Source organism: Aythya fuligula, chromosome 2 (assembly GCF_009819795.1).
Source record: "Aythya fuligula isolate bAytFul2 chromosome 2, bAytFul2.pri, whole genome shotgun sequence".
NCBI lineage: Eukaryota > Metazoa > Chordata > Aves > Anseriformes > Anatidae > Aythya > Aythya fuligula.
The window spans coordinates 96120321-96146136 of NC_045560.1; the positions used below are offsets into that span (position 1 = coordinate 96120321).

The window sequence follows — 25816 nt, forward strand, 5'->3', positions numbered from 1 at the left end:
AGCTACACGAAAAGAAGCATTATTTGCTAAAGCTCTCTTAACATTTAGATTGGGGGCTGTATGAAGAGGTGGCAATCAAACACCTGTCTGGTTGTGCCTCTTAATTAAAGCAGTTATTTCAAGCAGTGGAAGAAAAAAAAGCCTCGGTCTCGCAGTGAGGCAGAGATGACAAACTGAGGGCCAGGTCTGCTGGTGGAGTGCCTTTTGACTTCAGTGTTTGGAAACCAGTGGGAAAATGGATTTCACTTTCCTGTGCAAAGTATGTGAACTGCTGTCTCCTTCAGCCATTTGCTTTTCCTACCGGTCTGCAGCCTGGCTCTGAACTACAGGAGATGCAAAGTTCTCAAAACTGGCATCTACCAAAGGAATACTCCTCGGAGAGGCAACTGTGACTTCATTTTTAACTTACCTGTCAAATTACTGCCCCGTGCATAAAGCTTCCAGCCTCTACTGACCTCAATGCTATTTCTATGGGTTGTGCCCTTGGGTGCTATCCTGTATTACGCGTTGTAGCCCCATCTCTGCTGGCATTGTCTTGACAGTCCCCCTCATGCCAACCCACAAGTACTTGTCTGGAGCCCCTACTGCCCTGCTGCCTGTTCCACAGAGAAAATTTCAGTCACAAATACAATGGAGGCTCTCCCAAGGAAGACCTAGTAATGACTTCTTACACGGTTCCTGTGCTAAACAGCAGATACACGTGCTTTCTTTAACGCCTTAAAACTCTCTGCATATTAAAAAAATCTATGAAATAACTGAGGCCCTGTGCACAGGCCAGGAACTCCACTGAGCCATTTCAGTAGCAAGGTTAGAGATTAGATGACTAACTTCAGATTTTCAAATTTTATCCATCAACTAAAGCATATATTTCTAAGAAACAGGTATGTAAATTCTTAGTCCATGCAGTTACCCACTACCTTTACTTCCACAGGGCTAGGAAATATTTGTGCTGATGAACCACCGTTAGAGGCATCTGTAAGTGATTTTAACCTCAGCTGGGCTGCTTATTACTGTACAAATCCATGATATTAAGCTCTGTCCTAGCCCAATCAAAACAGGCTTTCGTATAAATGATTCAATACAAGGATAAAAGCACAGTGCTCAGCTAAGTCCAAAAGCAGCGACAGAACATGCAGTCACACCAGGTTGGCAGCAGTTACGTGTCTTGATGTGAGATACCAGCTCTTGAACAGATTTTTTTTCTTTTCTAAGATGATCCCGGTGACATATATATCGATAAACAAACATTAAAGTCATTTGTTATCTTCCTGGTACTATTAAAGTGTATACATGTCTTACCTGAGACCAGTGGCACCTCGGAAAGTTTCAGCTTAGAGGAAGGTCTTGCTGGCTGACATCCTTTGCCTTCCTGAGAACGTCCTTTAGTAAACAACAAGAACAGCGCTATGCTTATCCCTATAAAGATGTGGTTATGAATAGCTATAAATTACATTATTTTCTCCTAACAAATACTCTCACTGATCATGAGGATGATGATGAGACGTTTTGTATGACAGCAAACTGTTACAACTTCAACAAAACTTTGAGCAAACTTTGAAAATGTCTTAAAGCATATATATATATACATACTACATATAGTATTGCATATAACAGAAGAAACATTACGTGATACCTTTATTTATTTTATTTTATTGACCCTTTTTGGCTGTTTAAACTACAGAGCCATAACAGAAGTGACTTAGCACCTGTTATAGTACATACATGTACAGTTAGCATGTCTTTACTCCATCAGTGATCCACCCTACAAAGGAACCTGAGTTTTAAAAACAATGCTTTTCCTCTAGTTTCCTCAAGATGCTTTCTTCTGCACAGTGCAAAGCACCGCAGTGTTATAAAAGATGATTTTTGCCTTTTCAATGAAGATTGTCTGTCTTCAGACAATGCAGCCATTAACACTGAACACCGCCACAGTCTTCAAGTGGAAATATTTTAAAATAATAATAATGGAAATACCATAAAAGTTTAAAACAATGCTTAAAAAGTTCTGAACAGAACTGGTCTGGTTGCTCGAGACCTGTGCTGGAATAGCGACACGGCGATTCACGCGGCTGTAGAGGAAACCATGTTAAATCACTGAGGTGGTTCTTAAAACCAGAAAGTTACAGAACTACCCACAGCACCTGAGACTCAAACTCATTGTTATAAATAAATAGTTTAAATCCCTAACAATTAGGTAAGAAGTGTATGAAAGAATTCAAAACGCAGGGAACACTTTGTTATAAGACAAAATTACCGTATATCTGCTTGAGGATGGACTGCTTGCTGGTTTTTATGGCTGAGCTGGTTTTGCTCACAGGTTTCAGAGTTTTACACGAAGGAGCTGACTTCAGAGGGCTGTGGCTCAGCTGTTTCTTCCAGGCAACCTGAAGGAGGAAGGCAGCTGCCTCTTGGCTCCATTTGTCTTCATCTTTGCACTGCCGCTTCGCGCCAAGAAGCCGGAACAACTCCTGTCGCAGGTGGTAACTAGAGGGCAGAAAAGAGAAGAGCGCTTGTTTGAGGTGACCTGCTTTAACTTTGGTGCTTTCAACTCACACGGGGGATTACATGAGGAACTGGGGAAGCTGCACTCCCACTGATGCGCCAAGTTGCTCGGACGAGAAATGTTTGCTCAGAAGAAAAAGTAGGAACTGGGTTCAGTTCTGGAGGCATCCCTTGCCTCACACAGCTAATAGGGACCTGGCGTTACGGGTATCAGAAAATCGGGAGGAGAGAAAACCTATAAATATTTATGATGTAGCACTATAATCAATACTATTTTCTCATTTTCTCTGTATTCGCAAAATAACATCACATTTTCGACTGCGCTTTACCACGTTGTTATTTCGGGTAAATCAATGCAAGGGAAGCCAAATCTACCTGCACATCCCTACAGAAATCCGTGCTGTTTCCATACGGTCTCCAAAGATGCTCCCCCCTGCCCCATTGGCAGGGGTCTTCTGGCTTTCCTCCCCTTCCCCTCAGCACCTCCCCAGCCCCTAACCTCCTGTGTGCGGTCACAGCCCCGTGCCAAGAGGTGACCGCAGATTATCTGTCCCTCCCCCTGGAGTGCCTGGTGGCCCCAGCAAACGAGGAGGGCCCTTCTTGTATTTCTCTTTTGGTCCTGAATCAGGTAGAAGCCTTCAATCGGATATTGGCGTTTCACACTCACAAAGTCAATTAACTGGCCTGGCAATTAACTCTGAATCTTCCCAGCACAAAGCTGCCACAAACGAACATTGAGCAACACTTGTAAAATATTAATTGTCAGTGTTTGGTACGCGGCCAGAACACATTGATCGGCTTCCCCGCTGGCATCCAAAGCACTGCCTGAGCTCAGGACAGGAGCGTTAACTGGGGACAGAGGAAGAAACGCTTTTCTAGGGAGACAAAGCAGAATGGGACCAAGTTTGGTTCACCGTGGGTCTGATCTGTGGTGCCTTAGCAAAACACCCAGTACTTAGTCAGTACAGGTAAGGCACAGAAAAGAAAGGTAAGGAGTGTGTGGAGCAGTAACAGGCTGAAACCCCTTGACTCCAGCAGCAGCCCAGCTGTAACAGCAACCAAATGGCTTCCAGTTTTGTCAACTCCCTGTGGGCTGCAGGGAAGGGGACAGGCCCCAGTGCTCCTGAGGAGACAGCGAGGCAGACACGGGCTCTGCAAGCCTCAGCGAGCAGGAAGAGCACTTAACCTTTGGCAAGGCGCACACCTTGACGTGGGCTCTGTGGGACTGCATTTATGAGGCCTGCCGACGCTGGGAATTGAGACATTTGAAACTCGAGCACATTTTTCTACAGTTCTGTCTGTCTCCAGGTGCAGGCTGTTCACCTGCACAAGCCTGGACTCAAAGACAAACAGGTGAGACCCTCTGACTTGGGAGCCAGAGGAGGAGCAAACGCAGCCTCCCTTGCAGTCCTGCAGGATTTACGATACTCATTAATGTTCTGTACAATGTCTGAGTTTTGTAGGTGCTACAAATATATTTACTTGTCTTCATTGATTCTTTAAATGGCAGATTATTAAACAAGCCTAAATCCCCATGTTTTCCAGTCTTTTAAGTAAGTGAGCAACCACCTGCTGCCAAGAGACCAGTCTGTGCATGAACCTGCACACGCTTCCAGTTTAGGTAACGCATCACCATGGTTTTACAGGGGGGTATTTTGGAAAGATCTATCCAAAATCCTCGGATAGCCAAAAATTTAAATGGAATGGAGAGATTTCTGCAGAAGTAAGCCAGCTGGACACCCGGCTTCAGATCCTGAGTCTTGTGAGGTAATTTGCACAAGTGCTCAGTGTGCATCTTTACACTGACTGGAAGCTGTATCAGGCACCTGCTGCTTTGTAAGGATTTTAATCTTCTGTTGACTGAAAACAGCGTAACTTTCAGAAAAAATGGTATCACACAGGGATGTGCTCCCCTAATCTAATCCTGACTTCCTTTGCTTTTTGGTATCCAAAAGGATCTGAAAGCAAAACAAGAATTCAGGTTCAGAAATGGAAGAGAAGTTAAAGGACAATTTAGAACATTTGGGAAAATTTGGGAAGGTAAAAAAAGTGAGAGCTTTGATTTGCAGACCTGTGTGCAGACCTACATGTATGTGCAGATGTCATAAAGAGCAAGCAGACACCAAAGATGAGAGAAGTACAGAAATACTGTGTACAGTGACACTGTATTAAAAAGTCAGAATTTTCACCCCTCAAAAAGGCTCAAAATGGATTAAAAATAACATGAACCCAAATGCTAGCATTCCCCTGGAATAGGGGTGTACTTCCAAAAGCCAACGTCACTTTTGGATGCCAACACCAGCGAAGAGATAAACCGCAATATTACAGGGCTGTAAACCCAACCTCGTGCTGGGAAATACTTCAGCTAATCAGTAAAAGAGCTGGAGCAAACAGAAGCATTTGTTTTGTTGAGCCAACGTGAATGTTCAAACGGCCACATTTCAGCTTAGGAACAAACGAAGCACCAGCTTGGACCACGGGGCACCTGTGCTGGTACCCACCTCACCTCCACCAGTGGCCAGCAGCAGCTGCCTCTGTGCAGGACGAAACCTCTCTGCACTCCCTAAGTTAACTGTAAAAAGTGATGGGTTCCCAAAACTCGGCAAGCAATAAGCTGGTGATGCTTGTCTCTTGGCTGCCTGGTGCCTTGTGCAATGGGGAACACGGGTGGCACTCCCCTTGCAAAATCAGGACCTTAGGATTTTGTAAGCCTGGAAACAGCGCCGAACACAGGCAGCACAACCTCGTGGTTACCACCTCTCAGAGCTACGTGGTGTTACACCACCAGATCTCTGCTTTCCAGCACAGCTGGCTCACACAGCAGCGATTCAGAGCTGGTCTTTCAATTTTTGGCCACGGCCTTGCCATGAGACACAAGCAAGGCTGCCTCCACGAGCAAGGCTGCTAACGAACGTGAGAGCAGTGAGCGCGGGGCTGAGGCGGATCCCGATCGACGCTCTACTGAGAAATAGCAATGCGTGAAATAGAAGTGTAATAACTCCTCCAATTATTAAAAGTCATCACTTACCTTGCACTTTTTATGAACTTGCTAATGCAATTCTAGGCATCTGGCACACACTTCCACTGGTTTGGTGAAAGATTATTAAATTCCTGATTTATCACTGGTAATGTTCCAAGCAAAAGGCCCAAATAAAACACATTGCTGACGCCTAATGTGATTTACATCTAATTGTGCGTCATCTCCAGCTACTGAAATAGCAGCCTTACCTTCTCCACGTCCTCTGTATAACCGTGGCAGCGTAGTTCTTCTTCCGAAACAGCTCTTTCCTTGTTCTTTCTTTCTCTATTATCTGCATTCGAACCTCCAAAGGGATTAGTTCAATATTTGTAGTTTGCCATGCGACAGAACATAATTGATCATCTGCATTCCTGGATCCGATTCCGCCTGTTTTTTCCAAGTTCAAACTGTCATCGGAGGCAGAACACGCTGCTGGATTTCTTGGCACGGTTCTGGTAGATTCTGCCTCAACAGACAATAAAGGGGAGGGCTTTTTCGCTAATTCATTATTTCCCACATTGTTAGTTTGTTCTACGGCATGCACGCTGGCAGTTCTGCTGTTTACAAACACCGTTTTGGCACTCCCTGGTCTGCTAGAACCAGCTGGTGAGCATCTCTCATCGTTTACCTCTTTACTTCTGGATTTTTGCTGATGCCTTTTGCCCTTTGGAACAGCTTCACACTGCTTGGAACTTCTCGCAACTCCCCCAGCACAACTGATGCTGCACACGAACGCAGAATTTCCTTCACCGTGGTCCCTGCTACCAAACGAAGACTGACTTTGATCCCGTAATCTCTCCCCAGCACTAGCAGTCCTACAAGCAGAAGTGTGCCTTCTGCTACCACGAGCAGAAGTACCATTTGCCTTGGTGGTGTGCTCTCTGTGCTTTTCTCCATCCACTTCCGTAGCAGCTGCAACCTGATGCTTGGCTTCAACTTTTGTCACCTCTTCTGCTTTGCCACAATGGAAATGGACACAACTTGGCTTGCTTCTGATGTGTTTTCTCGATAATTCTTTAAACAGAGAAATGGAAACAAATGTTCAGCATTCAGTCTTCAAAGGTTACTACTCTATTTTTTTTCTCAATTACTTAAAGGGAAAAAAAAAGTTTAATTAGGAAGAATTAGAAGAGGTAATGATTGCTTGGAATAGCACAGTCCCAGACTTCTTCATTTGCTAACCATTCTCCAAGTATCTCTCTTTCACACACTAAATCTGAACTAGATGCCTAAAAAAGTTCACAGAGAAAAAACGTTTCTTCACCTACCCGAATATGGTGTCTTTTCCAAAGAAACCAGCTCACCACATGGCAGAAGAATGCAGCCACGTGAACACACCTGCTGATTGCAGTGAGGACACCTTAACAGACTGTCCTTGTTTCCAGCTTCCTTGCCAAATTTCTGCTCTATCCACCCTGCTCAACACTGGCACACAATGTCAATGTAAGCTACTGATCCAGGAAACCCAAAGCAATGGTTTTGTCGATACCTTCCTTGATATCCTAAAAAAACTTCAAAGTTCTTCCCATTTTTCCCTTGATGCAAGGTTTCTTTACAGAGCAGACAAAATGTGAGAGAGAAGCAGTTAAAGGATATGTAAAAGTGGAAAAAGCAAAGAAAGAAAGCTTTGATCAAAGAAAACCACTCAAGTTATCCAAATCCTGGTAAAACCATCCTGTATTTGACCTCACTGTAATGCTTTAGTGATACCCTCTGGTTAGCAGAATATGGCAGATTAGCAGTCTATACAGAAGAAACTCAGGATTATCATCAATGATGTCTCTGACAGAGAAGATTTATCACGGTGACAAGTCAATATGGGCTGTGAGGGTACTCTAACTTGCACAGGATTGTCATATGGGTAAATAGTCCTGTCTGTTATAGGACAGGAAAAAAAATCTATAATATAATCTATTTTAATCGAGTATTACTTTAATTAATTATTTTTTAAATCTATGTTATTCTTTTTTTCTTATCTTCCAGAATGCAGAAGGAAATTCCCTCTCTTTTATTACAACAGGGAATCAACAAATTCAGAAGTGTGCTACTACAATTTTAGAAAAATGTGCCTTTTGATGCCAAGATTTCTGGGGCATAATTCCACTTCCAGTGAAGCCAAGTACAAAATTACCAGTGCCATCAATAAAAACAGCAAAGAGCTGACGTTCAGTTCACATGTATGAAATTTCCAGCACTGTCACATCATCATTTTGATCTCTGAAAAAGTTACTTTTTACAGAGTCTTTGAAAAAAGGGGCTTTGTTATTCTTAACTCACCAGGAGCTACTACCTGGTTTGCAAATATGGCCCGTAGAATGCTTTTTTATTTCAACCATGCAAACAGGAATCTGTATCCAACTCTGTCCCATATGAATTGCTTAAAAAATGAAAGAACAAGAAATGACAGAGTAAAACAGGCCCTACATATGAATTTCCCCAGACGTGGACAAAAAGGATAATCAAATAAAAATTATTACAAACCTTGACTGATTTTATGACCATCGCTCTGAGGCTCTGAAGATGGGCACGTCTCCTTTGGTGTCCCTTTGTTGTGACAAGCTTTAGGCGAACCTCTACTGGTTCTTCCTGGCTGAATTTGGGAAGCACTGAGAGAGGGAGGTCTCTTACTCTGTATATCAGTTTGTTTGTTAGGCAGCTGCAGGATGCTGGTAGTTTTCTCTCGATTCGCTGGATTCTGTTGTACTCGAAACTTGCTTTGTTCCACGCTCTGCGTTCCTTTCTGCAGCTTGGCTTCTTTTCTCTTACTTTCTTCTTCACGTTTCCTGTAATTACAGTAAATGCCATGAGAATTCCAAAGACAAAATTTTGGGAGCATGTATCTAACTTGAACACATTCGTCTCTAGAAGCCTGACACTGACAAAACAAAATCTTGAATATGACATCTTTTCTGTGAGAAAGGGCGACCTATTACACTGAAGTGTCTTAGCTTTATCCAAAATAACAACTAACTTGCAGCTACAGCTTAATGAAGGTTAAGTCCTTAGAAGTCAGCTTCCCATTCACTTTGCAGCAGTTAAAACTGATTTTAAAACACTCCCTCATTTAAAACTATGTAACTTAGGCTGTTTTTTTTTTTAATGCAGATACAAAACTGAAAAGCATAGTTTCTCTTTTCACTAGTTTTATTTTTAAATCTAAGGAAAAAAACCAGTACCCGTGGAAGGATTTGAAAAAAGGTGTCAGAAAACAAGAAACATGATACTAATAAGAACGCTTTGAATTAGTAATGAACCATGCTTTAATATAAACAGTAATGCGATGCACTCTATTTATTTGAAAATCAGAAAATTTCATAAAAGACACGTCATCTGCTTGAAAATTATTCTTCTTATTTACCTATGTAACACCTATTACAGACAATTACCAACCAACTTCAAATTAGCTATAGGACTAACCTGCTGGTATATACTTAGCATTGGTAGATAATTACGGAATTTATTTTGAAATAAACCTGATCTAGTGGGTGGCATCCCTGCCCTTGGTAGGGGTGTTGGAATTAGATGTTCTTTAGGGTCTCTTCCAACCCAAACCGTTCTGTGATTCCATGATTTTACGTAAATGGATTACACATTATATAAATGATAAATCCTGAAAATACGAGACGGGAATTAAAAACTTGTGTCATGCATCTCTTAAGCAGTGCAGATATAAAAGAATTCTGGACAAGGTTACGAAAGGCACATCTGCTCAATAAAATTTTGCAGCCTATTTTGAAATACAAAGAAACACGGTTGCACTTTCAAATTGTTTTCCTACAAAGCAGAACAACCCAACAACAAGTAGCAAACGCTCCCTATCTACCTACCATCGAATTTGTTTTTATAAATTAAGCGCGGGTTAGGAGACGAAGTGACACTTTTCCTGTTGGAATGGACAGCTGGTAAATGTCGTATCATGTAGCTGCCTGGTATTTTAACTCGCTTGCAATGCTCCAACATAGTTTGCAGCCTGTTGACACATGAGCTCACAGCACAGCATATGACAGGTTAGTTATGCAGCATGCCATCCTCGCTTCCTGGGAGTCGCATCAATGCCAGGACGTGTCATTTCGGTGTGATGTGCCAGGGAGAAGCCTTAACTTTATCTGTCAGGACTATCTCATGAAGTGCGCGCCGCAGAAGAAGCTGATTGAACTTTGTACCTGAAAAGCTGTTAATTGATCTAAAAAATACACTCCTGGCAGCCCGAGGCTCAGTATTCCCCGTGGCAAGGGAAATGGGGCTAGCTTGAAATAATATCGGCATTCCACAAGCAGACTGCGTGGGGATGTCTGTCTCGTGTGCAGGATGGATCTCACTGCCATTGCTCTGCCATTTGATCTGAGAAATCAGATCTTACTATTCACACAACACTCATTTTCACCAGTACCTTCCCCTCAGTGTTAGGAAAGAAAGCGTGAGCCAGGTTGTGTGACACACGAAAGACAGAGTGGCCTGCACGCTTTGGACCAGCAGATTAGCTCAAAACATTAACATCAGCGACATGCCAATTGTAGAGTTATGGAAGTAACACAGGACTGGAAGCTGAGAAGAAGTAAAAGGAGATTTCTTGTGCTAATTTTGCAGATGAAACCGATGAAGTAATAAAAGGACTGGATTTCAAAGCTCCCTGTTCATAGGCCATCATCCTAATTGTCACAGGATAGCTTAGCTGATTAAGTTTCCTGAATACTTACAAACCTCCCGTTGGGGTTTGCTTTATTTGATCACAAATACCATTTGTTTTACAGTGAAAGATATTTTCAAAATAAAAAAAAAAAATCAATTTTTACTCTTGTCTCAATTAAGAGAGCAGGTTTCATGAACAGGTAAAGGAAGCAGACAAATTTCTAACTTAAGGGTTCTCGGTCATTCTCAGGAGGTTCCAGCAACTCTGCAGGATCCAAACTAGGACTCTAACGTTGGACACCTTAAGAGTCTTAAATTTATACTTCATTACAAAAGCGATGCAGTGGAATAAGGTTTTGGCATCCAAAAAAGAACAGTTTCAGCCTTAACCATTTGTGAAGACAGAGATGCTCTGATTTTTTGATCCTGCTAAAATGAATTCAACCTTTTCTGTTCTGTTAAAAACATTTAGTGTTTTTTTTTGTTTTGTTTTGTTTTTTTCCTTTTTTCTTTTTTTTTTCCTCCTCTATCAGCTCTGTGGAGATCATTTTAAGTTTAGAACACAGCCAAGTGCCTGGAGAGTATTTACAGAGTTATCCTTGCAGAAGAAGTTACTTTAAAAATCATACCTGAAAACAGATCTCCAGCTGTGCTCCTACTACTGCTGAGGCTTTATCTGGACCAAGAGGAGTTACATTTCACGTTGTGTAAGTAGCTATCTCCTGCTAATACAATCCTGCATGGCTGCTTTTAAAACCATGGCACTGTTGATTCATGACATGTTCGGCTTCTGATCGACTATGACCTTTTAACAGATAGTCCTTAACCTTAACAAAAATGTTAAAAACCCAGTTAATTACTGCCAAGCATTCCTGTGCTGAGTGGCCATACAAAATGTGGAGAGGTGTGCATTTGTGCACACCCGACCTCCTATTTTTGATTCAGTCATTTCTCAGATGTATTAACACCATTCTGGTTTCTAAATTGGACTTCTGCGTGCTTACAGTCTTCTCCATCTTGCTACCATTTGCGAATTCAACACTTTGCTTTTTACGTGGACACACTACTGTATGAGATCCAGGGTGGATTTCTGCTCATTTCACAAATACTGTAGTCCCACCAGGCCTCCTTAAGTCTTTAAAGGTAACCCTTTTATGATTTTATCAGCTAGTTTTCTGTATATCCCAGGATGAATTTCATCAAGCCAAGCGGATCTGAAAGCATCTTCCTCATCCAATTAGTCTCTAAATTGCTCTTTCAGTATTTTATCCTGCATTCCTACCCTTTGTTGCTAGTGTGAATTCCATTTGCTATTGAACATCATTGGACGTTTAATGAAGAATACAACAAAAAAGCAAACAAACAAGCAAAAAGAGCATTTCAGTCTTCTTACCATCACTTATGGACCAACTCTTATCCTTTTAAAATGTATGTGTTTACAATAATTCTTGTGATATCTCACATCCCCTGTTATTTGTTCTTATTTTGTACCTCAGCTTTTCTAATTTTATCAATGTATATTATTTCTGCCCTCATTTTTTTAGTGATGGCACAAACTTTCCACTATGTGCTTTCCCTTTTAAGTTTGCTGAAAAGCTCATTATTTTCTCTCTTGCTATACATCCTCTCTTCACTCAGCATGCAGGCCTTACTACCAGTTTTTTGAAGGATCTCATAATCTACTTGCACTCTCTTGCCCCGAGCAACAGTCTTCTAAATCTATTGAAGGCCATTTCATTGAACTGTTTTATTTTCTTGCTGTTCTTCTCTTCCTAAATATCATGACTTATTTACCCCTTATTCACTTTCATCCATGTTCCCTTTCATATTCACATTCTCAGGCAGTTTCCCTCAACTGGTCAGAATCAAATTCAGAAGACTTGGTAAAAACAGAGAAGTATGGTTTCAGGAACTTATTCTGAGAAATTCAAAAGGAAGGTGAAAGAGTGATGAATGAGCTCTGAAGCCCTTTCAAATCCCAACATGCTGGTTATTGTTTTTCTCTGAACATGTTTTAAATACTTTACATGATCTCCCTAAAGATCAGGTTTTCTAAAAGAAAGGCTTCTTCCTGAAAAAATGTGGAAGTCCAACTTTTTACCTCTATGTAGAGTTACAGACTATTTTTTAAATGTGTCCTTCCTTTTCTGAGTTACTGTCCTAATGCAGTGCTTCTTCCCTGAGAGGTTGACCACACAATATGGAATACATGCTGGAAGGGATCTCCAGAAGACATCAAGGCCAACATTCTGCTCAAAGAAGGATCGTCTATGAGGTCAGGAGGTTATTCAGGGATTTATACTGCAAGGTCTTGAAAATCTTTAAGGATGGAGACCTCTTTGGGCAACCTGGTCCAGTGCTTGACTGTCCTCATGGTGAAAAGATTTCTCCTTATTTCTCATTTCAGCTTACATCTATTATGAGTTTCCCAGGGGCTGAAGTGAGGCCAACCAGTCTGTAGATCTCCAGATTGTTCTTCTGGCCCTTTTTGAAGCTGGGTGCAACATTTGCTTTCTTCCAGACAGTGGGGACCTTTCCAGATCTCTGTGACCCTTCTGAGTACCTCCAACTCACCTGTGTCTGCTCTCATTAAATCACCCATACCGTTCACACCAGGCCCACATTTTCTTTGCTCAGCCTCTTATTATCAGTGTAAAGGCAGAAGCTCAGCTCACTGGCTGGGATATCCCTTCCCAATCTCAACTCCATTTGAATTTTGCCTTTCCTGACACCGTCCCTACATGCCCAGGTAATGTTTTTAGGCTTCTCCATGTAGTCTGTCACTGCTTCCACCTCTTATCTCTGTCATAGCTCCTCTGCTTAATGAACAGGCTAATTAATAACATGCAGATTTAGGGCTGATTTATTAAATGTGACTCACTAACAGAACATATTACAAAATGAGTTTTAAATTCATGCACCAAAGTAGGCTTTTTTTGTTGTTGTTTTTAGTTTTGTTTCTTTTCCAATCTAGTTCACACTTATTCTGGATTTGCACATGTCTACTCTTATCTGGAGAGCAGATTTTTAAACATCAGTAGGGATATTAGTTGTTTGTATGTAGCAACACCCTGGCCAAGCTGAACTGTGCAATGCACAGATGGACATTCAGTATGATGACAACATAATGTCCCCTCCAGTTTATTACAGATCATAAAATTGCAATTAAATTAAATTTGTTATGTGTCAACTTGATTTGCTTGTATACTCCAATTATATTTTAATTCTGTTTTTATGGTATTTGGTACACAGACTTTGTCTCTATTGTTTTCAAACAAATCAACAGCAACTTAGTCAGTTTCAGAAAGTACTTTAGAAACTCACAAAGGAAAACAATGAGAAAAACACACCCAAATTTCCATGAAGCAATCCCTTTTTGTTAAATCTTCTGGATGGGGTATCACAGATTCGTCTAAAAATGACTGTCATCACAAAGAATATAAATACCTCAAATTGGTAGTCACTTGTGATCACACAGCAAGAAGCGAGTTCTCCAAATTAAAAAGAAATGTATAAGATACTCAGAATATTTTCAAAGGCAGCTTCTCCACGTATGAGTCTGACTTACACCAACTTCAGAAAACGCGGTAGTAGGAGGGCTGCAAGTTACAACTTTAGGATCCAAAGATGTGAGCAAGAGATTAGTTACCTGGTGTTTCTAGCTTTGATTCTTAATGGCCAGTAACAAGTATTAACCAATATGGTAGCAGCGTTCAAACCCAGTGAAGGTCAGGCTGGCCAGTTATGCAGAGCTAACTAATTAATTGGAAATACAGCAGACTGCAGCTCATTTGTCTATGATATATAGATGCAAGAAAAAACTCTCCATGTTCAATGATTATGTTGTCTCTTCATTCCCATTTTTCTTTACAGAAAAAAATGAAAAAACATATAAAAATATTTTCAGACTGTTACGTTTTCATTCCAGCATCAGATCTCGAAGAGAATCCAAGTGCTAATTTGTTCTTATTCATGTTGTGGACCTTAAGGGTACAGATCAACCAACTAAAGCATTCTGATGATCATTTTTGTAATTTTGTATTTTAGAATTTCATCACTTTGCTACCATTGTTTCAATTGAAAAGAGCAGAAACTCATTCAGAATCTACACATCCTACAAATAACTATTCAAACTGCATATTTTAATTATCTATAATCTAATCTCATGTTTTTATGGTAACTGTCAAGTGCAGAAAATCTAACTGCAGTGCATGATACTGCCAAGACAGAAGTTAGAACTAAAATCCGGAAGTTCAGTTTGCTAGAAAAGCACAGCCTCCCCTATGAAACAGTTAGTTAGCCTTATTTAATTGGGTTTCTCCAAGTACATCTCATTCATTTGCATCTACTTATGCTTTTCATGCTTTTCAAAACATGGTATCAAAGATTTGTTGGGTCAATAATTATTTTCACTACTTTAGAGTGATAAATGTTTTCCAAAACTTTTTTATCATCCCACAGAATATTAGCTAAATATAATGATTCTAATATGCTTGTTTCCCGGCGTTTGGTATTTTGCCTTGTTCATGAACATTATATAAAGATTCTTATTTAATTTGGGATTGCCTGAAAAACAGTTTTCATCGTAGTATTATGGAAAAAATTCCATTATGTGCTTGCAAGTTTCATGAATTTTAGTAAGAGGAACAGTAAGCGATAACGAGTAATGGATAAAATCATACACTAATATACATAAACTTACAGTAAATGTCTATTTGCTAGAGGATATTTCAAGTCTCAGACTTACTTGGCAGCAGCATCTTTTCTCAGCTGTTCGTGTTTCATTAGGAGATTCTTCCTCTCTTGAAAAGCCTTTCTAACTTTATATCCTTTATAGACAGCCTGAATTTTGAAAGCCGCAATGTCCTGTATAGCAGCTATAGACAGAGCTCCGTGTTCCAACATGAACTGAATCACTTCATGGTGTTCCCCAAGCAAGGCATAATCAAGTGGAGTGTACCTGAAAAAAAGAACGCAGCAATCATCACTGAACTAGATTCCTAATGTAATGTGCGTTCATGTTACGAGATTCATCCTGAATAAGGCAACTTCTAGTATGAAGACTGATTAAGCAGTGTTTTCAGTAGGCCGTTGTTCTTATTTTAAATACATTTTCCTGTCTTGCTCATTGTGCATACCTTGATTATGTTTAAGGCTTATTTTAGTTTCCTAACTTGGCAGGAGGTAGACATTATTAGGTGCCAGACTCAAATCCTCCAAAGTCCTAGCCACAGGAGTAACTGCTTTAAGAAAACAATCTCAAAGAAGTTATTAAGGTTCACATACAGAAAGATCGTCTAACTAAAAAGTTAAATTATATTTTGTGTTATTTACATACGCATTTAAGTTCTGAAGATGTACTGTTGAATCTGGCTTCGCTCCTGTAACAATGACTGAGGACAGCAGAGCTGGCCAGCAAGAGTATTAAACCTGCATTAACGAGTAACATTTTTTTTTTAAAGAAGCACTAGAAAGTCTTAAGTCCGCATTCAAATTGATGCGGGTGATATAAGTATTAAATCTCTTTGCTTTTTAATAGCGTCAAAGTTGCCTCAGCACTTTTGAAAAAAAAATTCCTCCAATTTCTACTGTCGATAGGGAAGCAAAATATGCCTGCCTCCCTCACCAACACTGACACATTAGGCAAAGACATTTAGTGACTGAAAATTATCAGTCACAAACCATAACCAAGGCCATATAAACCAAGATCTTCAAGCAGTAAGTGTCAATGCATATAATTGTGAAAATTAGGGCTCTTCTTGATGGTAACTTGCTAGGACACAATACTGGTAAGCCAAGAAAAACAGACAGAGAGAGCACAATTAGACTTGCCACCCAGCAATGATTTGATGGAAGGATTAACAGTATCTGAACTGAAGTGTCTGCAGGAATAAAGACAATGACATAACACGAAAATCTGTATGTCAAGGTGTGTTGATAGCATTTAAAGAAAGACAGATTTTTTGATAAGCCAGGAAGGGATACTTCAGAAAGGGCTTCATTTCAGAAAAACACATTTTTAAAGCATAGCTAGTTTTGAATATTTGACTTTACAGGTACAAAAGATATTGAAGTGTGCTGCTAACATGTATGTACCAAGGCAATATTATGGATCCCATTCACACAGACCCATATTCCTACACACAGATTCTCTGACTCCATTAGAACTACCTTAGAAAGTAAAAAGCACTCAATCAAATCTGCAGAGGGGGTTGTATAACTGGACACTACCCGTTCAAGGCTGCTCATGGACACTTCTCACAACCACCCGTTAATGAGTTGTGTCAGTCCTTCAGACTAGTACTTGATTGCACACATACAAGCAAGTGGCCAACTTAAAACCTTCGATGAAATCTCAGCTCCATCTTTTCACAAGCTGATTTAGTTTTAACTGCTATATTTGAATCTTGAACTAGCGTCTCATACTGAACTCTAAGAACATCCAGAGAGGCTTCCTCCTGTAGGTGTATTGGAAAAAAAATTACTATTTTGTGAAACTGTTACTCAATGAAAAAGCAATTTCATCCAATTAGATGAATCATATTTTACTCATCATTTTTACTCTCTCTTACAACACTTGACTTTCTTTTCCACTATCCAAATTTCTGCTGGTTTACAACTTGTTTAATAAAACAAGGTTTTGTAGATGTCTACTAAGAGGCAATTGTGCAATTTCTATATATAAAATACATGTTTTGGAAAAATAAAGACTGATTCATCTTGAAATATTGGGGATATGCTTTGTTCGGCACATGGACTAGTGCTTAAGAGCTGCCATCTGGAATGCTGCTAGTTATATTTTGAGTAATCTAGGTTTATACATAAGAACATATACGAATCCCAGAAGAGAAACAAAACTAGATACTAACTGAATGACTACGGTAACACCACAGCTAAGGTCTTTTTCTGATAGTTGAGTATCATTAATACATTCCAGCAACGTAAGGAAAAGAACAGGCTCCTTTCTAGCAAAATATTGGCTTTTAATCCTACTTATTAAGAGTAATTTAACTACAGCTGTTTATTTAATTTTCCATCAAAAATTACTAGAGAGATTATTGGCACTACTTCATTAGGAACTACTTAATGCTTTCATTTGTGTTCCTCACTAAAAAATGAGAATACATAGAATAGGAAAAGAGATCTGAGTGGTTAGAGTAGAGAACAAAGGAAAAATGATGGGGGAAAGAAAGCAATGAAAAACTGGGGTAAGCAAGGAAGTTTCAAGCCTAGCACTAAAATATGGGGCTTAAAAATATTTAAATTATTTAATATGTTGAAATATTCAAATGTATATGACATGCTGATCGCAATTTTATTTATGATTATGATGAGGTCATCTCCTCTAAAAAAGCATTATACATTTCTGTTAACACTAATTATCTTCATGGTCAGGTGACTAATTTGAACTCCACAACCCAAATCACTTAAAAAAAAAAAATCTATTATTTACGTGTCAATGAAAGACAAAGAAAAGAGGTGCAAATGTACTGTCTCTTTATGAATATAGGAAGATTTATTTTAAAAGCAGGCCTTTAGAATACAGTCAATCACCAAGTAATTTGTAATCACCATTTTAAAACGTAACATTACATTTCTCCCATTTTCTTTCTTCATTGTGTAATCCTATCAAATAGAAAAGAAAAATTCCAGTCTATGCCAACAGCAGCAGAAATGCCTTTTCATTTTTTCAGATCTGTTGTCAACTTCATATAAATGAAAAACATCCTTAATATTCGAAATGAGACTAGAATGAAGAAATCCATGAGCTCAAGGTTCAAAAGTATAAACAGTTGAAGTTTACACTTGCAATGTCTTACTTAAAGAAGAGATTTTTCACATTTGAAATTGAAGCTTAAAATTATGGCACTCCTTTACATGCAAGGAAAATCATGATTCTGTGAAAATATCTGAACATTAAACATTTAAATCAATAAGTAGCATTTATGCTAAATTAGAAAATAACACATTCAGACAAGTAATACCTTTCCTCGCTGTTCTCCATATGATTAGGGAAAGCATCAAAACCAAGCAGTAACTTTATAGCATCAAGGTAGCCATTATTACAGAGCCAGTGTAAAGCAGTTCTTCCCTATAGACAACAGAACAGGAAAAAAAAATTATTCCCAAACTCTATCACACTACAATAGAAATTACAAATCGTACTGTAATTCAATCCTTTTCTGGACATGAAGGACTAGCAATTCTTCTAAATAAACTCACTTGTTAAAATAAAAGAGTACATCATTTAAAAATGAAATCACCTATTTTTTTTTCTTCTTTTTAAACCAGATTGCTAAACTAGTGCTTTTTTTTTTTTTTTTTTTTTTTACATAAAGTAGCTGAAAATTAGCATTTGGAGACTGGCCCTGTGGGTGATTTCTTTGCAGCTATGCTGCCCTGGTCTGAAGCAGCTCTCAGCAACCTTTGTAACTTAGACTGTTTTCTAGACTGATCCAAAATACTCTGACAAGACTGAGAGAATTACTACAAAAAATCAAAATCTGATGAAGTTCAGGGCAAACATCAGCTCGGGCAAACACAGAAAGACTCCAGTTGTGACTTCTCTCACATGAAGCAGAAGTCCAACTCACAATACACTCACTGTACAGTATGCTGGCTGCACTTTGTACAACCACTATCACCATTATATGGTGATACTCTCAGAACTGGGATCAGAGATTCACAGTATGAATACCTTGAGGTCTTAATATCAACAAAACATACATGTAGGTATTCCACTTCACTTCTAGGGCACACCTCCTGTGTCTGCATCTTGCTTTTTTGAACTCTAAATTTAGGAAATAGCTAGAAGACTGGGTATCGTGAAAAAAAACATAAAAAATATTGAGCACAGTGTTAACAAGCTGGTCCCTAAACCCCAAGTGCTGTAGAGTATGCTGTAGTGTCTCTGTGAAAAAGAGGCCAGGAGCTGATGTGGGCACCTGCATTCGAGCTGATGCCATATGAACTGGTAGCAGGTTTGGAAAATGTTCTCAGAATACTCTGGAAAAGTCATAATAAAAAAAAATTTCCATTACCTGGAATTATCCATGCCCTATAATGAATAGCTAGAGAAAACTTTAATAAATTGGGTGAAATTCTTTTGATTGATGAAGTTCTACTGACTTCAGAGAAATAATGTCAAATAACAAAGAAATCTGTTATATGTTGCACAATTATTCTGGCTCCTAATTCCACTTACTGCTTGAACAATGGCACAAGAACATATAAACAAACCATTGATTCCCTTATTTATTTATTTATTATTCTCACCTGGAAGAGGTACACACATAAATAATTGAAGAAGATCTACAATCTCACTTGCAGTATCTTACTTGCTCTACCTCACTAATACATGCTGAAGAAACACACTACAAAATCACATTCTTATATCACCTGTCAACAAGGAACATTAAAAGTGAAGAAATAAGATGCTTAAAAAGACTTGTCATAAAGATCACATTTTGATGAGGAAAAGCATGCCTTCAATTCATGCTGCATATTGAACTATTATATTTCATTCAAGACTTTAGAAGTGAAGCTATGGGAAAATTATGTCAGAATGCATTTCATTTCAGGATAAACAGCAGCAAACATGCTTCTGTGTTCCAGAGAAGAGAATGACCTTTAGATGTATGGTTATTCTTAAGTTAATGAAATAAACCAGTGAACGACAACATACCTCTTTATCCTGAATATTTGGATCTGCGTTATTCTCCAGTAACACTACCATGCAGTTAATGTAACCTCCATACGCAGCACACTGCAGAGGTGTTCTACCTGCATAATCCTGCACATTTGGGTTGATTTTATTTTCTATCAAGATTTGGCACACATCGGCATTTCCTCCCAGGGCTGCCCAGTGAAGGGGTGAATGGCCGTCTTGGTCAACCAAATCTACTCTTGCTCCTCCTGTAACAACATACCAATTTTTGAACATAACAAGAAAATAATTTTGAATGAAGAGAAAACAAAGACTAAGTTTATGTTCAAAACCAACTTTCTGGTACACTGGCAACTCAAGGAAATAATTCTGAACCAACAGAATCAACATTATTATCTAAATTTCAAAACCTAAACCATAATGAATTGGCATTTAAATAATTTCAATGAGGGTCACACATCTAACAACTTTATAAGCTTCTGAGATCCTCTCAGATGCTTTAGAAACTTTAGGTTTGTCAAATGGCCTTGAAAAATCTAGCTGTTTTTTGTTCCAGGCCTATTAATTGCAATAAAACTTAGTTTTCTTGGTGACAAAATCACTTCTGATAACTAAACATCAGATATAACCTCTTTTTAAATCTCTAAAGCATACAATATAGAATAAAAAGATAAAATATTCACAGTGTAAGAATAACTTTTTAAAAAGTTTTTTTTTTTTTTTTAATTCAAGCATGCTAAGATAATTTTATGCAGATAATTAATTTCTCTGTGTTCTTGTAAGATGCAAAAAGTCATTACAAAAATAAAACTCCACAATTACATAAACTCAAACTAACCATCAACAATTACTGTCTATATCATAAAATTTTTAATTAATCATAACTTGGATACTGATAACCAAGCTTCTTGCATCAAAAGTTATATGTCATAGGGAGTTGGAGGAAGAGCTTAACAGGAAGTTAAAATAAGTGCAGCAGTTAACAAAGGAAACCAAACGTTTCAGTAAGAAAGGTTGTATGACAGAAAACCTGTAATTTGTTAGTCTACATACTTCACCTGACTATAAACAGGATACTATCTCCAGTAGGAGGGAGACTGCTCCCAGTCTACATCGAACTCTTCTGTGAGGTTAAAATGAAAGAATTTTGCACCTAAGATACCACTTTTCATTCAACATATTTTGTACAGTTCAGCAGAGCTTTTTCAATTATCTAAAACTGTGTGCACTGTTAAGTCTCATTTCTGTTTACAATTAAATTACTGTTTCTAAAATCCAATTATGGCAAAATATTAATGATTTAGGATTTTTGATAACTACCTTAATTAAAAATAAGCATTCATTTAAATAGTCAAAAAGTTTCCAAAGACAACTAAAAGTGATGTCTGACATAGAGAAAGCTTTATGGGGTCTTATTTATTGAAAGAAAAAAGAAAAAGAAAAAAACACCAAAACAATGACTTGTCAGGGGAAGACGTGGTTGAGAGACTAGAATGTACTTGAACAGGCTTAAACAAAAAAAAAAAAAAAAAAAAACACTGTCCCAGTTTTTAAAGTTTAGATTTAACTCATAAGGAAACAGATTAGATTAGATTTAGATTAGATTAACTCATAAAGGAACATCAAAACTCTGAACAGGTTTGTAAATTTTTTAACAGCTGACCTTTAATGAGCGTTTGTATCACCTCTTTGTGTCCCATCTCACAGGCTCGGAAAAGTGGAGTGTGTTTCATGACATCCAAAGCATCCACCTGTGCGTTGTGTTCCAACAGCAACTTCACTGTGCTGACATGGCCAGAAAGTGCAGCAGCGTGTAATGCTGAAAGAATAAAGCAGTAAAAAAAAGAAATCACCATACCATGAGCTTTGGAGGTTCACAATGAGAATAGTCAAATTAAACAAACAACTTGGATCATTTTGGTGGAAAAAAAATGCTTTTCAGCTGTCAGAAACTGAAGAATCATAATAAGTGGCAGGCAATCACGATCCATGTTTCTTCTTCATACAAGCGATAGAGCACAATAAGCAGAAAACCAGTTAGCTCTGAAGCATGTTTTTAACTTGCACAAATAGGAATTTTAACCTTGACAGCAGCAGAACTGGGTTATACTCATGATTTGTGGAAGTTTACCAGCTTTTGCTTAAAAAAATAAGAGCTTATATGATCTAGTTTTGCCTCTGTTTCAAGGCATTTATTGTGTTACCCCAATGGACATAAAACTGTCCATTTCAAAAGAAATAAAGCTTTCAAGAAAACATTGAAGAAATAATGAAAGTGCCATTTTTTCTTTCAAAAAAGCAAAGCTGTCTCAATTAAAATTAACTCCAGATAAGAACCTAGCTATTTGACCCCCTGCTTTTTTTTTTTTTTTTTTCTTTCGAATTACTTGGAGAAAATTTTACACAAAATTATGTAGAAAGCCATCACATCTCACACAGTATCTTCAATTCTTTGCTTCCTTTGGGAAGAAGATATTGGACAAACCACATACCATATTTCCTCTCACTCTTACAGTTTAGGAAGTTCATTTGTATAAAAAATATTCAAATTAATTTTGCAGACTCCTACTCTGCCGTATTTTTGTCTTCTCATCTTTGAATGTATGCAGACTTCACTGAATCCAAACCACCAAATAACACAGAGCTACTTTAGCAGAGTTAAGACAGCAGAGGTAAAGACATGGTGTCTTAGCAGCATCCTGCTGGCACTGTCACCTGCAGCTGAGGAAAATGCTGAAATGCCAGTACAACCAGTTCAGGGTTCCTTCTGAAAGAAAGGCAAACTACAGATAGCAATGAGATTGCAAGCAAATGGAGGCCATGTATTGGTGATTTCACTTACTACTTGATTTCAAAATGCTTTGGAATATTTCCTACAGTCAGCAATTGAATAAAATAATCTACGTTTACAGAGGTACACTGCCTTACATCTAAATTATTTCGTAGATGACAAAACACAAGTAGTATAGAATGAAAATAAAGATGTGCAATGCACAAATTGCACATCATTTTGTGCTGTGCATTCTTATATCCCCACGAAATTTCCCAAATACTCAAAGTTGGTGAGAATTCAATCTGCTCCAACGAGCACGATGCGGGGCTGCAAACAGCGCCTGCAAACAGCGCCTGCATGTTTCTACTTGTTTCATGTTAAAACAGGCAGGGTCAGGATCCAGCAGAGGCATTACAGAAAGGCACACCACAAAGGCCAGCGTCAGAAGGAATTGCTTCTTGAACCTCAGCCAGACTATCGAACTACCAGGCTTTTAGTACTTGCCTGCCACTGTTTGCCACTGCTGCTGCTGCACACAGCTTATGAAACAGTAGCCTGGCATAACCTGTTACACAGATGCTAAAACATGCAGCTTGTTCATAATGACAGTGAAACGAACCTAGCAGGATTGTACTGCCTTAAAACATGGATTCTCAGAATCAGTGATAGGAACTGGAGTTGTGGTACAGACAAATGAGGCACTTCCTACAAGAAATGGGGTCACGGCCTGAGACAACACGAGTTGTGCTGCCTTCATAATGGAAATCCTGCCATTAGGATGTTAATAATGATCAAGAAAAAGGACATGGGGGTATTCATCACACTCCTGAAAAATATGTGTAAGCAGCAAGGTCTTCACTGGTGAGTGGGTGGCTATAAGCAGAAATTTGACAGGAATGAGATCCCCGCTGCTTCGTACAACTTGGATGGGCCCGGTTTTCATGCCCTGACCTCACCGTAAACTTTAGGTTCTGGTTTTTGTACTGCACTTCTTATGAAACCAACAGGCAGTAAAGCACTCAATCAGATGACACATGGGGTGTGTATAACAATACCATAGAAAAAGAGCTGCTGTGTCAGCTTGGCCGGTGCTTCCCCTCGATCACTCATTCTGACGCAGGCATCTCGTTTCGCACTTTGTGCTCAATATTTTCTGGTAGGCCAAATTTTCTGTGATGGAGTCACGGTGACTGAAGAGATTCCTGGGCCAGCTGCTCACAATAGGACCTTTGTTGAGCCGACAGACAGGGCTCTCAGCATTGTAGGCAGTGACGGCAGAGCTATAAAGCTGCCCCTGTAATGCTCCTGCAGCGCTGCTCTCCGAGAACAGTGAAATTCCTTTCCCTTGGTGTCATTCTCCTACACAATGAGGAGAGCCTTGCTGCTCCCTCCAAGCTCTGAGCTGAATGGGGAGCTTGCTCTTTTGAAGCAAATGCAGACAGCTACGTTAAGGCAGCAATATAACTGGGCTGAGCCGGGTCCCCGCACAAAAGCCAGCAAAACACAAACTTGAACTCTCCTCAGCAACTGTATCCCAGGCACAGGGGCACGCACATTATTTTCTGTTACTACATGGTTTCCTGTCGGGATACGACGCTACTTTGCCCTCGCCAAAACTTGGGGAGGATTAGGAATCTTCAGAAAATATCAGGTCTGCATGCAGAAGGTGATTTAGCCCTGGGCTTCCTTGTAGGTTTACAGCTCGCTACAACAAAGTTCACATTTGCACAATGGCGAGATTCAGATGGCTCGATAGCAAGCAAAGAATGGCACAGCTCTGAACTTTAAGGCTATTAGCGGGCTCTGCACAACGGCAGTTTTGAGTAAATGGAAAATCCATTAATTTCCTTGGATTAAAAGCCCAACAACAAAAATCAAGATTAGAAAGTGATTACACATCACCGCTACAAAAGGTGTAAGACTCGAGGATAATACAACCAACCACCTGAGTTATTCAAGCATGAAATCCACAACTGAGTCATTTCAGCAGCACGGCCTCTGAGTAGTGTCTGCAAAGAGCAAGCCCCTTTATAAGGAGGTTTTGCACAGCAACTACAACATTACTGCTCTTTAAGATCCGAAATACTGTGAGGTATTTAAAAGAGACCTGTCACAGAAGAACAGAACCAGGCAGGACTAATAAAAGATGAAACAAAAATAAAATGGTCGAGTATGTAGCTTGTCAAGTCATTAGACACAAAGATTGAGATTTTAGAGATGTTGTCACCATTTTTAAGTCAAAAACTACAACCCATCAAAACTTGAAAAGACTGATCTTTGGTGTGCTAGTTTGTAAGGAAAGCAAGGATTCAGATTTTTAAATAGAACTTTATAACAACTGTATTTCACAGCGTAAAGATCACCCTAAAGGCAAAGGAAGTAAACATTTCAAATTTAAAGTAATGTTTTTACTTGCTGTTTTTCAAATGCTGAACCATGCAACTCTGACATTGCACTTATTTACAATTTTATGTGATTCAATAGTAGCAACTGTATGATCTGAAGAGAAAACCTGTTAAACTTGCCTTTTTTTCCTTTTCTTTCCTTTTTTTTTTTTTTTTCTTGCTTAGGATACATTGCCACTGCAAGTTCTCTAAAGCATGCAGCTTGGTCTGGTTTGTGTGTGTGAAGCCAAGATAATGCCACCTGATAATACACTTCAAAACAAGGATGTTAACATTAATTTAAACAAATCTTACAATGCACATTCTTGATGGCTCTGATTGCACATTTATGATTTAGTTTTCTTTTTAGGAGAAACACTGTCCATACAGGAAAGCATCCTCCACTATATTATTCACAAGCATGTGCTCTATCAGTGTGGCTAACGTTTTAGTACTTATTATGCATAAGTACACATTTTTGCACTTAACTTCTAAATTTATGACCTGGATGTGACTGGTACATGGCAGATCATGACTCCTCTCACCCAGGTTACTCTTACAGACTGCTTCTACCAATTTATGCCCAACATACCCACACTCCTCTTTTTTTTTTTTTTTTTTTTCCTATTCAGATGTCATCAACACACTATATGGCTCCACTAGTTCTACTTTTATTTCCAACATTGTTGAAAATACTTATCCTTCAACACCTGTATCCCTGTCAGAACTGTTATTCTGTTTTTCTTGAATGTACTGCACAGATACAATATTTCTACCACTTTTTTTTTTTTTTTTTCCTCCTTAAAAGAAATAAGTTTACACTTGCAATTGGAAATTTGGAA

At 38.9% G+C, this 25816-nt stretch overlaps 1 protein-coding gene across 1 annotated transcript in view; it reads right to left on the minus strand.

Annotated features, from left to right (window-relative positions):
• Positions 1-25816, minus strand: part of INVS (inversin) — an 87321-nt gene that overhangs the window by 2355 nt on the left and 59150 nt on the right. The window contains exons 9-16 of the mRNA XM_032181385.1: positions 21481-21636; positions 19836-20065; positions 18136-18242; positions 14898-15110; positions 8003-8304; positions 5731-6535; positions 2255-2484; positions 1300-1380 (exon numbers count right to left, since the gene is read on the minus strand). Of these exons, the coding sequence (XP_032037276.1) occupies positions 1300-1380; positions 2255-2484; positions 5731-6535; positions 8003-8304; positions 14898-15110; positions 18136-18242; positions 19836-20065; positions 21481-21636 (2124 nt within the window). The remainder of the gene's footprint in view (positions 1-1299; positions 1381-2254; positions 2485-5730; positions 6536-8002; positions 8305-14897; positions 15111-18135; positions 18243-19835; positions 20066-21480; positions 21637-25816) is intronic.